Source organism: Tinamus guttatus, unplaced genomic scaffold (assembly GCF_059628265.1).
Source record: "Tinamus guttatus ecotype Peru unplaced genomic scaffold, ASM5962826v1 Tinamus_guttatus_pri_ptg000451l, whole genome shotgun sequence".
NCBI lineage: Eukaryota > Metazoa > Chordata > Aves > Tinamiformes > Tinamidae > Tinamus > Tinamus guttatus.
Window position 1 is genome coordinate 846,912 of NW_028288985.1, and position 18,549 is coordinate 865,460.

At 37.3% G+C, this 18,549-nt stretch overlaps 1 protein-coding gene across 1 annotated transcript in view; it reads left to right on the forward strand.

The window, feature by feature from the left end:
- Positions 1 to 17,051, forward strand: part of CACNA2D3 (calcium voltage-gated channel auxiliary subunit alpha2delta 3) — a 390,523-nt gene extending 373,472 nt beyond the window's left edge. The window contains exons 36-38 of the mRNA XM_088532049.1: positions 14,851 to 14,963; positions 15,746 to 15,828; positions 16,635 to 17,051. Coding sequence (XP_088388175.1) covers positions 14,851 to 14,963; positions 15,746 to 15,828; positions 16,635 to 16,727 — 289 coding nt within the window. The 3' untranslated portion in view covers positions 16,728 to 17,051. The remainder of the gene's footprint in view (positions 1 to 14,850; positions 14,964 to 15,745; positions 15,829 to 16,634) is intronic.
- The last annotated feature ends 1,498 nt before the right edge of the window (positions 17,052 to 18,549 follow it).

Below are 18,549 nucleotides of genomic sequence, written 5' to 3' on the forward strand. Positions count from 1 at the left end.
TACCATGTCAGCACTCCAAGCCCGTCAGTCCCACCATTGCCACTGGAAAGGGAATGCATTCAGCCTGGTTTTCTTCCTTCAGTATGAAAATGTCTCCTCTGTGCTTTTAGTGTCTATGTGCAGTGATGTTTTTAGTATTGGTGTGGTATACTGCAAGTGAAGAATTGCACGGGTTTCGAACATGAATATAGTTGATGCAAAATTCTGTGCTTGTAATTGGATTTTCTTGTGCTGAGAGCTCATCATCACAGAAGAGATTATTTGCAGCAGGGCTTCATCTAGCATATAAATGTCAAGAAGAATTACTTAAGTCAAACAAAAGTTGTGACAACTCTCTCCTTCCAATAGAAATCAATGTGCAAAATTAGCAAATCAAGATGATACCAGCCTCCTTTTGAAATTAGTCGGTTTGCCTCTGAATTTGCTCCTAACCTTTCTTTTCAGCATCTTCATTGTTTTTAATGGGAAACATGAGTAAGTACATTAGAGATGCATTTTAAGTGCTAATGTTCACTTTTTAGCTTACTTCTATGTTCACTTTTTAGCTTACTTCTGACCAGCTTTTCATTAAAAGGAAATAATTGTAAAGTATTGTTTTTTATATGGCTTTGTGAGCTAGGGGTAACCAAGTGCATTGCAAACCAATTCTAGGGAACTCTTAAGAGTGCAACATTAAGTCCTACTGCCTGAAAGGCAGAGGCTCAGCAAACTCAAGCCATGATTTTCCACTTGATATATCAACTACAATGTATGTTACCCTGCTAGGGATGCTTGAAGCCAACTTTGTAAAATTTAAACAGCCTTATTTTATGATTATTTATCAGAGGATTACTGAGAAGTTGTGTAACAAATTATAATAAATGTCTTATGTTTAAGTATTCCAAACAGACATGATTCCATGAAAAGGAGATTAATTTAACAGGACCAGGTTTTTCTCAAAGGAATGCAGATCTCAGCCTGTCTTCCTAGGTAACTTCAGGTCAAAGGAAATAACTTTCAAAAATAACACAATTCTGCAATGCTTGGACAGCAGTAAGTTGGAAACTGAATTTAGTGAAAATTATAGTATTTCAAAAATAATGCGCTAAGATCTTTTTCATAGAAAAACATTTTGTGTTCCGCAGCGGAAAAAAAAAAAAAAAAAAGTAAGTCCTGTAAGTTACAAACTGATCTCAAGGCACCCATTATTTTTCTCCACAAGCAATGGCAAAACCTAAAGAAATAATCCAGAAGAACTCTTAGATTCTCATGGGAAAGTTCTTCATTATAGCATTTACCCACTGTCATTAACAATCTACAAATTGCATCTAAGATTGCAGACTGCATTGGATTCCAAATATTTTTGTTATAACCCAGGACACTTTCCCGCAGAACAGCTAAGGAATTTGACCCAAAGTCCTTTGTAGACCTACATCTTATGACCCAGTTTTTTGTTTCATGGCCTCAGTACCAATAAATATTTTTACAAGCAAGTGTATTGCTTAATACTTGTAATTTAAGAATGATGGTCTCAATCACTCAAAACTAGGGTTCAACCACATATGCAGTGAGAGTCTTTAACTGGTGCTGCTTTCAATGGTTAATGGCTAAACATTGCCTGGTGCGTGCTGTGGGCTCCACGCAATCCTTTTGCGTTAGTAAGGTTATTTTTGACGCCCTCTGATGTTTGTTGGAACATGCTATAAACAAATCTGTTTATGATAGATGAGGGTAAGTCTAGATTGCAAATGGAAAAAGGTATTTGTAAGTATTTAGCTGTGTATTCACTCTAATACGCCAACCTTATCATTTCTTTTCAAGGACACTCTTGAACAGTCACTACACTGTGAATATGTTTGCAACACAAATGGTACAAATACTGTACTGTGGCAAAAAAAAATGTTGTGATACAAGTTACTCATTCAAGTCACTGTCTGCCTATCATACGTTGCTGGGCACTGTAGAGCCCATGTCTGAAAAGGGAGATTAAAAAGCAGTCTAATGGTAGTAGTAAAAATGATAGCTGATGCTAATATAAACCATAAAATATTAGATAAGACATTTTGGTGCACAGCTACAACAAAGTCATGGTCATAATCAACAAGGTCAAAGGCTCAGGGCTGGAAGTGCTGTTATTGATCCTACTCAGCTCTTTTCAGTGCTGAATCCAAAGGAAACTGTGAAAATGAACACTACGAAAAAAGCTTTCCAATTATAATTTTTACTAATGGGTGCTTTACAAATCTTTACAAATAAATCACAGTCAGTAGAAAGGACTACATGCTAATTACTTAATAAATAGTTGGCTGACTTACCTTATCAGCTGTCTCTGAAAACTTACTCGGTTGATGGAAGGGCCACTATGAAACGAAGTGGACTTTAAGCACTCAGTGCATACAGACATATAGGATATATTTTGTATATGTAAACTTATCTCTTACTAAATGCTACTTGGGGATAACTTGCGCTGTTTAAAAATGGTTTTCAAAAATATAGGTTTTATTAAGAAAGCAGGAGCCTAAAAGAAAATAAGAATTAACATAAGAATGTCATTAGGGTTAGGGTTTGGCTACCCCACCCCATAATTTTTTGTCATTCAATATCCCAATGATTATTAAATTAATCTGTTATTTAAACAGGATTCAAAAACAAGTAAACCCACATTTTCTAAGCACTGTCAACAAGACAGAAAAACTGTTTTTCTAAATATGAAATGCTTTCATATTTTCCAGTAAGCTATCCCTTTTTACAGCAAAGAGAAAAGAAAAAGAAAAAAATGCCTTTGAAAACTCAGATGATAGACCGTTAAATATTCCCTGACAGCTTCAGTGTTGGAAATAGTTAATCACTTAAGAGAAAGAGTTTCTTATCAGTGTTGAGTGTCTCTTGGGTCAGAATGACACTAATGCCAAAGGCACTTGCTTATGTGTTTTAAAGGCATTCTGCTGCTTGGAGATGTGTTTTAGATTAGACATTAACTTAGAGACTTTGGATAAATAAGCATCTCATTGCTGATTGCAGATTTTATAAGGTATTTCAGCAGTGTGTTAGCTGAATTTTAATGCAAGTAACTGTGTCAACCAAAATCCTTCATCAGTTCTCACTAGTTACATTACAAGTTTTTGCTTTCTGCTACTCTCTCATTGCAAAATTTAATTGTTGATGCTTAAAAAAATCAAGAAGAGCATCAATACAAACACAAAGTTGTTATAAATTAGGAAGAATGATGGGTTTTATGATATTATATCAGATAAAGTTGCCTTCCTTTTTCTGGTACCTCTTTAACTTTATTTAGGAAATTACATTTAGATAGGCAATATGTAATCTGATAAAGGTGGATATATACATTTTTTCTGTAGGAACTGAAACTTATTCATCTGGTTATTATTTGAAGTATAAAATTAATATTTCAATTTTCAAAGTTGCAAGGAATTATTTGAATGCACACTAGCTAAATAGTGCTCACGCAACTGTAGAAACTATGGGTTTGCAAACAGGGCAGCAACTGCATAGTCAAATTCTTTAAAACCTGCCTTTTAATCTCTGCTGTTCATGTATGATGACATACTGGGTTTGAATTGAGATCAAAAGTCTGGTTTTACTTCCAGTGACCCGAAAGGCAAAAAGCGCCCTCCTGTTTAACTGCTGCGCTCACGGGTCTGTAAGGTCAATGGCAAAAATCTGAAGAAACTCTTTTGTTCTCAGTTAATTCCTTGTGCCCAATCTTAAGAGATAAAATAAAGGAAAATGTAAATACCAGAAAGCTATAGGAAGTAAATATCAGAAGCAAGAACGAATGCAGCTACAATCATTCTAAATCAGGGAAAAAACTTATAAAATTATGCCTGTGTTTTAATTACGCAAGATGAAATGTAAGTGTTCCCTTTGTTGTATTTCCCATGTACAATTGCCTGCTAAATGGATAGGAATTGTTAGTTGATTGAACACTGTCCAAAGTATTATCTGTGTGGCCTATTGCAGTGTTAGAAAGTACTACTCTTTTCCAGCCATGAGAGAAGTGGATCTAGCCAGGAAGATCATCTATGAGCCAGATGTCTTCTCTTCCTTTCTTACAGGCTGGATGTTATGTACTGTTCTGTATCAATAAAAAGAGGTAAATGTCACTGGAATTACAGGCTGGGCTGACACTGAACCCTTCACGTGGATTTATAATGGCAAATTTAAGACTTGTCCACAGTATGTGCTTATTTGGCATTAACAGATAAATAGTGATGCAAATTAGGTTCAGACTGAGTATATTAGTGTCAGGAATAGTGCAATCTGTGTAGACATTAAAATGGTGACAGTTTTAAAAAAGCACCTAATCTAGAGACATATCATCATTTGCTAAAATGTTTCTGCATTTTTTGCTCGGTAGAAGTGTGCCAAAATGCTGTACTTGATCATGTTTAAAATGTGTAAATAAGTATGCGGTTCAATTTCCCATGAAATAAATAATCATTTGCCTTTTCAGTTGTAGTTAGTTTACTTCTAAACAAATCGGATTACCACATAAAACAAGCAAAGCATCGAGGGCAATTTCTTCCTGTTTGGAACTCTATGTATTTATAATAGAATATCCCAGGAGATTTCCTAGGCTAGTTTGGGCAATAAATTATAGTCAGTCTTCTAGAAGACATTTTGGGTTGTATTCATTTTACTGTATCTATCTCATAGGACCCTGAGGAAAAGCAAAAATTGTCTATTTTACTGTGCTTTTACCATGTTTAGACTGTGTATTTTTACATAGTTGGTATTTCAGCAACCATGTCAGCTTTCTGTGTGATACCTGTGTGTAAATGGTTTTGACCGGTGCCCATGCTGAGCCCCAGGTGTGCTCTGGTCACACAGCTCGCTGTCGAGCTTGGCAGGTTGAGCAGATCATGATCTTCACGAGCTTCACTTAGATGTGCGCTGGAGTCAAGTGGCACCTTCTAGGAAGATTTTTTGCATAGCTCAGTAATTAGTTGTTGAATTTTCAAGGAATCAGAGCCACCTTTACCATTATTCTTCTGGCACCTCTTCTTTTGTAAATCAAATCTTCTGGACTTGCAGAGCACTTACAAGCATTAGCGAGTGCTTGTGTTAGGAGCAGCAGCAAAATTGGTAGACACATAGTGTAGCCAAAACCAAAAACTCTATAAAATCCCCAAATTATTCTCCTCTTATACTTTCCACTTAAAAAGTATCAAAGTATATGATCTAACTGCTAGAACCATTTGTTAAAGGTCTTTATGCTATTGTAAATTCCTATACAACGTGCTACCCCAGTTTCTCCAATTGTACACTCCAGTAACTTGCTCTGTATGCCAAAGGAAGCAGTGATTATAGAGATTTTATGCAGCTGCAGTGTAAAGTCACTGTATGCATAATTTTATCTCTACCCTTAGATAAAGTTATATTTTGAATGAAACATGGTAATTTGCTATTTTTGTTTAGGAACACAGATGTATGAAATAATAGGGCAACATATACATAGGTTACCAGGCAGGTCTCCCACCAGTCATTAGTTTTACAATCCTCTGGACAGTTTTCAAGTGTGTTTTTCGTTTGTTTTATTAGCAAAAGAATTCTGTAAAGTTCAGAAACATTGAAGCTACTTACAAAGAATACCACCTTCCATTGAAAATAATTTTCCCTTATTATTCTTCGTTTCCAATTATGTCAAAACTTGCCAAAAGACTTGTAAACCTTGGCGAGACATCTTTTTATCCCCTACGTGCATCTCTCTGAAGTTTGTTTCCTTAGTTGACAAAGCCATGCAAATCTGTATATCATAATTTAGATTCTCTTCCTCTATTTCCTTGACATTGCAAGGGTCATAAAAAATCAAAGAATCACTATAGATAAAAGAATGACAAGTATATTAAAATTTTAAAAAATTATGACCATAGTAATCTTTTTCAAAAGGCATTTTTAATGGCAAGGAGGATGGCCTTTGCTTTTTTCAAGTACGGGAAAGAAGGCTCACTGGAATGTGTTTAGTCACCAGTAGTACCCTGAAGGCTACAAATTACAACATGGAATGAGCCCCATCTCTTATATTATTTGCCTAGACAGGGACATGAAAAACATTGTAATGAGCTTGTCTTGGTGGAAAATAAAATAATATTAAGAAAACTGCATTTAACTTGGTGTAAATCATGTATGCTCTGTTACCCTATACCTTAGAGGCTTAATACCATATATATTACTAAATGTATTTGCAGAGCCCATGTCTAAGTTTTTTTTTTTTTTTTTTTTTTTTTTTTTTTTTAACTTTTTTAGTCCTGAAGTGAGTGTCTTTGTTTGGCTGCCTCTGAAGAAATAATTTTATCTAAAGTAGAGAGTTTCTTATTCCTCTGAACTCAGACTCTGCATGTATGTAACAGGGCACTGGTTGGGGGCAGGAGGGAAAGACTATCTGGTTAGATAGGCTGGAGGTAGCAAACTGTGATCTGAAAGGAAAAGATGCTTGGAATCGCTCTACAGCACCCTCAGAGCAGACTTAAATTGGACTTAGGTTTCTGCTGCAACAAAGTCTGCGTTTACTTTGTCCTAATTAAATCTGAAGAAAACTTTGTGCAGAAGACATTTGGGAAGTCAGCCTTTTTGCTTTTGTATTCTGTATGTCAAATAATAAAGGGGGGTGCTGTGGAAGGCAGAGGCAGGGGATGCTGTAGAAGGAAGAGTTCTGTGGCCACCGACAGAACTAGAGGAAACAGCCAGAAACTGAAGCATCACAAGTTCCACAGGAACTTAAGGAAAAATTTCTTAACAGTGAGGGTGACAGAGCACTGGAACAGGCTGCCCACAGAGGTTGTGGAGTCTCCTTCTCTGGAGATCTTCAAAACCCGCTTGGACGCAGCCCTGTGCCACGTGCTCTAGTGACCCCTGCAGAGTGTGCAGGGGGTTGGACTAGATGACCTCTAGAGGTCCCTTCAAACCTTAAGCATTCTATGAGAAAGATGAGGCAATGTGCAGTGGTTTCTGTTTGCAGCCCTTTCATTAGAAGACCTCACTGCACTGACCATGCAGTGCACCTGTAAGTACTAGAAGGCCAAAAGCCTTGGAAATTTGTGTGTCTGGCTTCCTGGCAACCCAGTCTATTAATGTTTTCATAGCTTTCACACCCTTTTTTTCCTGTCAAAACTGTGCATTGGACTATCTTTTTTTAATATCCCCACTTCCGTCTTTATGTCTTCCAAATAGCCTAGAGTTGGACTGCTTAAGAAATGTAAATAGAGAAACTGAGCATGGGAAGGTGATTTCCACCCATTCATTGTGCTCAGTTCAGCTCAGAATTGCTAGAAAAATGTAAATATATCACAACTTAAAAGTTAACATAATATTACATTTTAAACAGGCAGCAATAAATATTAACCAAATGATAGATAGTAGGTGACAAAGTGAAAGGATGCTTTGTAATGACAGCAGATTTAAAATGTTGTATGAATGTCATGATATATTCAGCTGAGTAGTAATATACATATCAAAGATGTCTTGGAATAGGAAAACTTATTAAAATTGGAAAACACAGCAGTGAATTTTTAAAGCCAGGCACACATGTGAAGAATTGTTAGTTCAGGGAAATTCATTTCAGTTTATAATATATCTGTGTTAACGTGTTGTCTGTTTGAAGAAAAACAATGCAAATGGGATTTTTGCATCCACACATTTAGCACTTCTGTTTATAAAGGATTTGAATGTTTGATAGTGGATATAATTTAACTTGGAAAAGCAATATCAATCTTAAGAAATTTGAGTGACAGGCAGATGCAATGTATATATTACTTCGAATTTTGACTAGCTATGGAGATGGTGATGTGCAGCATTATTTCAGCTGTCTTCTCAAGCATTGATGAAATTTGTATTTACACAAATAATTAATAACATCCTTGCAAAGCACACAGTGGACACATCAAATGAGCATTTTATTTCTAGCATTCATTGTATTTTTGATGTGAATCTCCTAATCAAGTCTGCATTTTATCATTGTATCGTAGCTTTGTTGGCATAGTTATATTGATTAGGATTATTAAAAACAGGTACAGATTTGTCAAGACTTAACTAAACCAAAGAAGCACCATCTTTGTACCTTTCTAATCTTTATATTGCAGTCTAAGTTGCTGTCTAGTATAAATACACTGGCAAATTACACTCATGCCATTTTGGCAGGTTATTGTTTATACCTGAAAGATAATTTTCTGTACGAAGATCTCTGATTTGTGCCAACTATGCTTCATCTGTCACCTTCTGTTACAAAGCAGTCTGTAATGTGATCAGACATGCCCTTTGCTTATGGACACCCAGTTCCACGAGCCCAGGCTTGGTTTGGAGTATGAACCTTGTCTGATATTTAAAATCTGTGGCGTTGCTGAGCCTGGTTCCTTGTAAAACTTTTGCAGTCCAGTATAATCCTAGTGGTCCCGAACTCCCCATCAGCTTCTATCCTCATAAGGGTGGCTGATGAGAGCGTGAGGCTTAGGAAGGCGGGTTAATTCCTCAGTACACAAAGTACTTTTTTTCTTTGCTAATTCTGTGTATTTGGAGGTTTTAGACATCATGTAACATTTCTCATATGCAGGTGGTAAATCCAAGCAATGTTTTATTGAGGGAACGTCTTCTCTGGTAGATAAGGAAAGAGTCAAGGCACTTGTGGGGTTTCCTGTGTGAAGCAAAGCAGTGGGTGATACTGCTGTGGCCCTCTCCCGGGTATCAGGCCTGGGAGCAGTGCCTTGGAAGCCGCTCATTCAAGTCCTTCCTTCCACCCTCTGCTTGGAGCAGGTCTCTCCATACCAGAGCGGTGCCTGTGCTGTGGAGGCTGCACCTGGCAGGGAAGTCCTGCTAGCACCGTGTGGGGCCGGCTGCAGGCCTGGGGCGAGGGCTTATCTGTCCCCTTTACAGGAGAGACCCACCAGCTGCTTTCTGCACGGGCTTTAACTGCTCCAGCTCCCAAAAATGTTGTTATTGGCACGTGTGTTATTTTTACAGATTGCATTAGAGATGTTCCATTCTCTATGCCCGTTTGTTTAAAAAAAATTTTAAAAAAATGAAAAAAAAAGTAGTCCAATTTAGACTGTGATATAAACATCTCATTCATTCATTAAAAAAATATGATAAGTGAGAGAAATGAGGTTTGAAAATGTAGCCAGCAGCCTGGGAAGCGTGTGACAGGAGTTGGGGAACAGCACAGCAGATATCTGCGCTTCAGCTGCGTGGATGAAGTTTGTTCCAAATGACTAGGGTTGAACATTTGCAACCAATAGTTATGTAAGTAAAACATATTTGAGTGCACAGGGCACAACATTTTCCATTTATCGTGTCCTGGTGCTGGTAGGTTTCTTTTTTTTTCCTTTCAGGATCAAAACTGAGAGATGTGAAGTGTAATCCCATAGTAATGATTAATCTTAACCCAAAACGTCCAAACTTGTTTAATTCAGGTTTGCACTCAGAAGACACAGTGAAGGGTCTGGAAGGAAACTACTAAATTTACATAGATGCCCAAAAGTCAAAGCTCTCCCTGAGGGTTATCTGTGTTCATTACCATTAAAATTCAGGGTATTTTTGAACTCTTTGGATTTTAAATTATATTGCCAATTTGAAAATATTGCCCTTAGTTTTTTGAGTTCCAAATAATCACAATGAAATTCTTTCTTGCTTTGTAAATAATGCTATTTCAATGGTAGTACTGCTGCTTTTACCAGTAGGATTTATCTGTGTGGGCAAAACAGCCAGTAGCTAACATGACTTTTATTGTCTCCTAAAAATAATGATTGATATGATTGTATATGTGCAGCAAAGACCTTATGCTAACACCACAGTGGGATATTATGCTAATACTTTAAGTCCAAGTCTCATAGTCATAGTAATAGTGTAAGCAGTGTAGCAGTAACAGTGTAAAAGAGTTCCTACAGCCATTAGAGAAAAAAAAAAAAAAAAGGAATACGTGTATTTTTTCCTTAAATCAGGCTGTTAAAGCTCACAAATGTGAAATTAAATATGAATCTGAACAGTCATTTAGAAGTTTATAGGATTAAAAGCCCATAGAAGCCATGTGTTCATTGTGACCACATACCCCACTGTTAGCATTTAGCATCTGCCATTATTAGCACGAATATAATGGAAGCATATTTCTGTAAAATTGAAAAAAGTATCAGTTGCTTGTAAAATACTCCATATAGATCAGTAATCCTTACCCCTGAAAGTGTGTGGTTTAAAACAATGCACGAGAGTGCAGTATTTATGTCACAAAACAGGAATTGATTTTTAACTAGAAGTGCTCAGCAGTGTTTTAAAATAAGTTGAGCTGGTTTTAATGCTGGCGCCATACTCAAGTCCTCCAAAAATCACACAGAATCACACAGACACACCAAAAATCACCCTGCTGTTCTGCCAGGCAAGGGGAAGAGGTTGCTGGATAGCAGCAAGGGGCAGCCTGGTCCCAAGCCAGGGAAAGGAAAGTTGTCTTGTGGAGGTGCCCAACAAGTGATGCCATTTGGGAGCCCTGGTTGCAATAGTCCGAGGTGTGCAGTCTGCGTCCTGTCCAAAATTAGTACCAAGAGACAAAGATATAGGTTGTCTCTGGAGATACAAAGAGTAAGTTGCTTAACAGTAATATTGATTTTCTCTGATCAGAGATGTTGTATTTAAACACTGGAGAGTAAAGAGCTTAAAGGGTGAGTTGGTTTAGCTGGATAGGATACATCCCTTGCATGCTTGGAATTGAATTGCTTTGGCTTTGTAATCTCAGCTATGGTAGGAAATAAATACTGAAGCCAGCAGCATTTCAGAGACCCCACACTGAACCTGACATATCCTGATTTTGCCCCTTGTGACTCCATTATCTAGCAAAGCACCAACCTTCATTAAGCACTGATGAAAATAAGGGACTTACAGAATTGTGTGATATTTAAGTTGTCCGATAAATTTGTCTCATTCCACAGTGAAAAGTTAAATTTCAAGAAATATTTTACTAAATATTTACAGTTTTTTTTTACTATATTCATATAAGACATGAAGCTGTTTATTTCAAACGTAATTGTATGGAATTCGTGCAAATATTTTAAGATGGGTTGAAGCCGAAATAGCGAAGAGAGAAAGAGGTAAATGCTGTGCCTCAAAGCGCAGATTTTCTTACAGGTTTCCTCTCTATTCTGATTTTTCTCTTGATTAACAAAAATGTTTGACATAACTAGATTTTTTTATTCTCTCTCTCCCCTTCAAGTGTTAAATTTCTTCCTTCCTCATCTTCTCTTTGAAAGCCAAGTGAAGGGGCAGCTTGTGCTCACATCTCGTCTGAGCCTTTGGACCTGCACTTTAAATAAACCAAACCAGCTGAGGAATGGATGAAAGGTGGAGCAGAAATTATTAATAAGGTTCTTATTGACTCAATGTGGCTTCAATATAGCAGGAACCACAGCAGTTTATTATGCCTTGTATATGGAGAAGTATGCAAGGTGCTCTCTGGGCTATCACTGTGAAATGGTGGTGATGATAGTGCTGTAATGGAGAAGGTTCAAATCAAAAGATTTACAGTACCTGACTTACTTAAAAAGAGTTTTACCCTTTAAATTTGAAACGTTCTTCATAAATATTAAACATGCATGATTAAACATAGGCTTTCTTTTGACTGTTTAACTGCTAATAGATTTCAATGAAAGCCCTTACACTGTCTCTGATGTTCCCATATTGCCAGGACACAAATGACAGCCAAAGCCCTCAGGTAGTTCAGAAATGATTATTTTACTATAAACTTTATTGGCTCTCAGGGGAGCATACTTAAAAGACAAGAGCATTTTTGTTACTTTGTGAGCAACATTTTTTATTTCCCAGTGCAGCCATGGAAGCTGTTCAGCTTTTTTGTTTTGTTTTGTTTTTCTGCCTTGCAGTTTAAGTCTTGACACATGCAATGGAGCATTTTGGTTGAATATTTCAGTATTTAAAAGACTGTTTCTGATTGTCTGATTGTTCTGACTGTGTTTATGCTCCTTTTTTCTTCCGTGAACATTCAGTAGCTGAGACCTGCTGATATGAACGTACCCACAAAATGATTGTGAAAGATGCCCGTGCACATTGCCTTGGAAACTGTATTTCATGCCAGCAGAAGCACTGTAGCTCAGCGGTGCTGCTTTATCCTGCCTGGGCACAGAGGCAGGGCCGTGCAAACACCCAGCTAGTCACAGAGCAACTGTGAGGCCTAATGGCTCATGGAAAAGGGTCAAAATACCTCATGTCTATGAAATGATCTTAAATTACAGCAGCTGAAGGAAGAATGATTGGCTTGTGCACATTCAACTATGAGAAAATAAAAACTAAACTGGACGTATTTTTTCCCAAAAAACTCTGTCCTCAGTCCTTTGCCCTCACTTGATGATGGCATGTCAGTCCTCAAAAGGCTTATTGTTTTATGGCCCTTTAAATGACAGTCATATGTCTTATGCCAATTGCCACAAGGTTAGGGACCTCAGAAGCATCTAGAGTTGATAGACTGTAGAGTATAGATTTATATAGATTGTATATTCACTTTTTGGTAAATTGAACCAGTGTAATTGGCAGATGGCTATAATATAATTGCCTATAATAATATAATGTCTATAATATAATTACAAACCTAGAAAGGGGTTTTTTAAAACTTTTAACTGATTGTGTTTCTTCTTGCAATTCCTTTAGTTCATAATTTCCATAAATCCAGGAACACAGAGAATACCCCAAATTATCAGGGTCTAGCAATATTTTTTAGAGCACCTTATTCATATAGTCAAGGAAGCCAGGCAGGTATCTGCTCAGCATCATAGTTCTTTAGTGAAAACTTCATTCTGACTTAAAGCACTTTCTTCTTTCAGTTGGGACAAATCATAGCACCCAAATCTTTTTCTTTCTTCCTTCTTTGGGAAAGCAATATCCCGCACTGCAGAGATTGTATGCCATACCAGAGAAGTGGATTAAAAAACAGGAATACCATGGCCAGTGGGCCCACTTTTCGTGAAAAATTGCCTTTAAGCCTGCTTATCTGGCACACGCTTTCTCACAGGTTTCAATGTTCACTGGGAGCCACAAAAGGAACTAGCATGAAAGGACTTTGGGTCAGGCAGACTTCAGCCATAGGAGAAGAGTGCTTACTGCCTGCTCCCCAAAAAAGAGCATAAATCATTTAGCAACCAGTAATTATGTCAACACTTTTTGTCTTTCAGGTCCCTTTCTGAGCTAGTTTTAAAAATATGATAAAAATATTTTTTAGAATGTATAAAATCCAAGTTGTGCCAATTTCTAAGAATAAAATTAAATATTTTTTTTCTGTCCTTTGGGGTTAGATCTTTTAGTCATAATTTTTTTGGGGGGGCGGTATTTCATGCTGTACAATTTTGGTGTTATTCTGTGTTAAAGAATTTCCCTCCTTTCCTTTTATTGGCCCCATTTCTCCCACACACAAATCCGCAAAGCCACAGATGCTCCATTACAATGATGTCAGTCTTGCTACATGCTCCAGCTGTTTGTAGGTACATTTATAAAGTTCAGCCTTTTACATTATGCTGTAAATGTATATTTCATGTATAAACATAAAGCTAACATATTGCAGATCACTCTAAGTGTAATTTTAATGGAGGTTCAGTAAGTTTAAAAATACTGAAAAGTGTTTAATCTTTCCATTGGCAACATTTTACAGCGGGTTTTCCAATTATGTTTTTTCATAAGCTGTGTTCAAATATTCTACACCCCTTCCAGTATTTCATCTTCTGTGATTTTTGGAAAAAAATGGGGAGTTATTTTACTAAAACAATATGTATTTTAAAAAAAGATGTCTGAGGGAAAATATGTTTCTCTCCACATTTTATTGGTGCTCAAATTCTCACTTAGCAATCTGTACGCTTCCATGTGCTACGTGGATAAAAGAACCTCTTTCCTAGAAGTGTCAGATGTCTGTGATATTCTCTATTGTAGATATTTTATCAATATGTGTAAATTCTGACATAAAGTCCTAAAATAAGGACTGTGTCTGAGCCATAAAGCCTTTGTCTCTAATGTGCCCTGAATTTTGGAGAAAGGGCTAAGCAGGGCCTACTCTCGCTCCACTTTCTCCCTCTGGCGTGTGCTTAAGCCTCGAGTCCATTGAAATAGTGAGGTTCATTGGGCTTTGCCTGTGGGGTCTTTCCCTGGTCTCCCATTGGGTGCTGTCCTTCTTATGTGCAACATCTGTCTTTATTCCTTCATATCCTTCTGAGTTGCCTACTTTGTCTTAATTTAAATGTGGTGCAGAGTTATCATCATATTAGTACCATATAATCGTCATTATTCTAAAATAAATCTTCTCACTTAGGAGGATTTTGAGGCTTAATCTCTGTTTTGTTGGCTCGGTGATGTAATAGCTCTCAGGAGGCCAGATGAAAGCAGAGATCTCTTCCAGGAGTTCATGTTGTTTCATACAAGATCCAGGGTAAATGTGATTTAGAGGCAAAAGTTGGGGACCATGAGCTAGCAGTATCTGGCTGTGAAGGAACCTTCAGATCAGATTTTTCAGAAAAGAGATTTTTCAGATCTGTTTCATGTTTACTGAAAAATTCCAGCTCATAATTACGTAGTTGGGCATTCATTATGGAGCACAGTTTCAGTATTGAAATAAAAAAATACGTATATTCACTCGTGCGCACGCTCCAGGTGAAAAGCTTTAGCATATCAGCAGTATGCAGCTATACCCGGGTACTTTTCAGTATCATGTGCATCTCGACGTGGACACCAGCATCTTATGAACTGAGAAAGCAGTGCTCAAGACCCTCTCCTTCTGCAAGTTGTAGATATATAGTATGACATATAGAGGCAGTGAGGTTTTTGAATATAACACAGATGTTGACATGTTTGAATATTTCCATTAAATGTTCTCTCTTTATTTTTCAGGTCTTTTGTTATCCAGCAAATCCCAAGCAGCAATCTCTTCATGGTGGTAGTAGACAATGAATGCTTCTGTGATTCTGTTCCACCAATTACCATGGCACCTATAGAAATAAGGTATATCCTTTTATAGGCAAAGTTGCCAGAATATGACCTAAGATGCAAATTTTGTATGTGCAAAAACTGACCTCATATGACTCGAGAAGAGTCCATCATCAGATGTCTTTGCTATTTAAAATTGAGCCAAATGAGAAAGCCCTAATTACTTACATTTTTAGGTATCTAGAACAGCCAATACAAATAAAGTGAACACGATTATATGCATCATCAAGTACTGTAATGTCACTATGCCTATTTTTAGATAGTGAAATCTCTCAGTTTTGGCCCTATGTAAATCCATTTTCAAAATGGATCTCCTAAAGTTGGAACTTCCTACAGTATAAACATGCTTTAAATTTAGGACTGAATTGGAGCTTTCAAAGTGTTTCACAATCCTGCTTTCAAAAAAGGTTAAAACATAGTATATGGTAAAGTACATATTGCAATTTTAGTTGCAGCACTTCTTTTTCTGTGCTGTATGGTATTTCAGGATTTATTTCCTTATATGAATTAGAATTTATCAGAAGTTGCCAGGAGTGTTTTGACTGCAGACTTCTTATTGGAAGGCCAGGTTAGCAGTGTAACTGCAAATGAGAGGGTCTAAAGTAAAGATCACCAGGACATAAGCACTAGAATTACCTTCCTTTCTGTGTGTTGACAATGCACAACACCTTGGGTTTTTTGAAGGAGTGGGAAAAGGAAGATGCTGGAAGATAACTCTTTATCTTCATTTCAAAGTACTCAGTGAACTCAGGACATTTAAATGTAATGCTTAGGAAATATCTCCTTAACTACCTTGTACATAATGAATCCCTTAAATGCGAACGCTTAAAATCGCAGAAGATTAGAAGACGCCCAGAATCATGTCATGGATTTCATCCTGAAGTAAGTTTCTATCTACCTTGGTTTTCCTTTTGCTTTTGGATACTAGGAGCTGGGTTACTAAAACAAGTTTAGGAAAGCGAAAGCTGTCTTCTGTGATATGAAATCAGGAAATATTCTGTGCACTTAGATCAAAGTAGTAAGGTGAGCAAGTGACCTTGTAAGTGCTGTAGATCTTTTCTAATACTCCTGTAGGCAGTGTTTTGTCTTTTGGCTTTGCAGAAGGTTTTTTGTCATATAGAGAATGTGGTAGGATGTGAGCACAGACTGGCAGCCAGGAGCATTGGAGAGCTTGCTCTAGCTCTGCCACTGGCCACAAGATTCCTTATTAAAGGAACTTTGTGTTGTAAGACTTTTTTTTTTTTTCCCCACTGGAAAAGATCCATTTGTCAAAATTGAAGTGACAGAGCAGAAAGAGACCTCACAGATGAGGTGTGACTCATAGGATGAGGCCGATTTAACATATCAAGGAACTGGGAAACTAATATTTATTTCCTTGCTGCAGACAAGATAGTTGTCCATAGGACAACTTATTCTCCAAAGTGGAGAATAAGACCTAAATATGGGGAGGAGGTGACTGTGTAATGCTCATTGATCCTGTTTACTTTAAATTTGCAATCTAAATTTGCTGAAATGAAGATGTGGATGTGTATTACTTTCTGTCTTTATTTTATGGGTTTTGTTCTTGGTATGAATCTTCTCCTGCCTGTGTGCTTTGATAAACATTCTTGTATATCATAATAAACATTCTTGTATATCATAATTAAGAGTAATGGTGTGTTTTTAATTTCCTTTGTTTTTGTCTTTAGGAAAATGCAAGAGAATGTGGTGGTGTCCTAGGCCTTAGTGCTAAACGTCCTCTTGTTCTTCTTCCTCTGTTTTTGACAATTTTCTCAAGGTGACGTTGACTGATGTGTAAAATTGGCATGCTAATACATGGATAAACTGTGACCTGGGAAATGGTGCAACATTAAGGACATGAAATATAGTCAGAGCATCAGCATTTCATGATTTTAAACTGTTGGTGATGTAAATTCTTAAAGACATGTTGAAAAAAAAGATTTATCTTTTTACTTTGCAAGTCATGCAGATGTTAATTTGGCATTTGGTGGTCATGATTCATAAGACAAGGACTTGGTAGGTAGACAGAGGTGACCATTGCTTTGCCCCATTGAAAATAATTTAAAACTGTGTACTTTTTTTCAATAAAGTATATTAAAATCACAGTTTGACTGTGTATTCTAAGTATGGCAATGTATTTGTTCCATTAATTAATAACGTGAAGGGAATAAAATAAGTGAAAGATGATGATTTATGCTCCTAGCCTATTTCTAAAAGATTCCGAGGATAAAATTCAGAGCTAGCTTTTATAATAAGGCAGAGTAGATTTTATTAACAATTATATTAAGGAAACACATACACTGTTATGAAGCTGAACAGATAATATGCACTGGTGATTTATAGTGAAGTTTTTGTTTCTGGAAATAGCCAGAAAGCATTCAAACCATATTTAGAAAGTGAGCCAAAACCACATTAAAGGCTTTTCCCTTACTTGGGCAAGCCCTGGATTGAGTTGGTTGATTTGGGTGTAGATAGCCAAATTAAATACTTTTCATCTTTTACAATGCATGGGAAGACCCACCGAATACCCGATATAAAGGGATGATGGAGCTGTGTTGGTGTTGTGCCCTGCAGCCCGTGTGTCAGGGCTCCTCGGGAGGCAGTGGGAGAGCAGGGAAAGCTGGACCTGCCGCGTGGGGAGCGGCCAAACTCGCCGTGAGTCCCATTGCGTCCTGCAGAGCCCCGGGTTAGTGCCAGCGTCCTTAATGCTACTCCTTACGTTCCCCTGTGAAAGGAGAAGAAGAAAATGAAGAAAATAACATTTTTTTCCTAGAACCCTAAACAGAAAGGGAATTATCCACTAATATTCCCTTAGTAGAATGGCTTCATTCTTGCAGTTACTAGTAGTGTCCTTATTGTGGATGTGTTTGCTGAGGACTCTTTGAAATAAGATAATCTTGTGATAGATCTTTGGAGTTTTTGTAAGAATTAGAGTTTCCTACCTGTGGGAATAAATGAATATTTCTAACTGGGAAAAATGGTTCTTTAGCATTAGATAAACACTGAACAAATTTCCTGCATATCCTAGGCAAGAAGAGGAAGCTAAAACCACTGAGAGGAGGGATTTGTCTAAAGCAAGACATCCAGCTCATAAGTGGAAGACTAGCAAAATAAAATTTCTACGTTAGTAGAACCCATTAAAATGGGTTTGGATCCAGTGCTACTTCCTCTGGCTCTGAAACCGCACAGGGCTTTGTACTCACAATTTTTTCTCACCTCTTTTTGAGAGTGTTTCCTCGCAGACTTCCCTGTCCTTCCTCTTTGGTCTCACAGTCACTCACTAGGGGAGTAATTTTCCAGCTGATGCTGAGTCAATCTGTCGTCCTAGCGACATGCTCTGCTTACTAAGGTAATTGAGAAATCATGGCATTTTCTACACTTATGGAGCCTATACGGGTTTTCTACACTTCTGCAGCCTTTGCTGATAGTCTGCAGCTGTGGTTTTCTCTGAGTGCAATTCCCCCTTACCCTCCATCATTCTATCAAAAATAACTCTCAATATTTTATGAATAAAATATTTTGGGTTCTGATTTTTTTTTGAGTTTCCAGAATACACTGTTCTACAACCTGTCAGCTTCCTAATGCTCCTGTATCTCAGAAGCT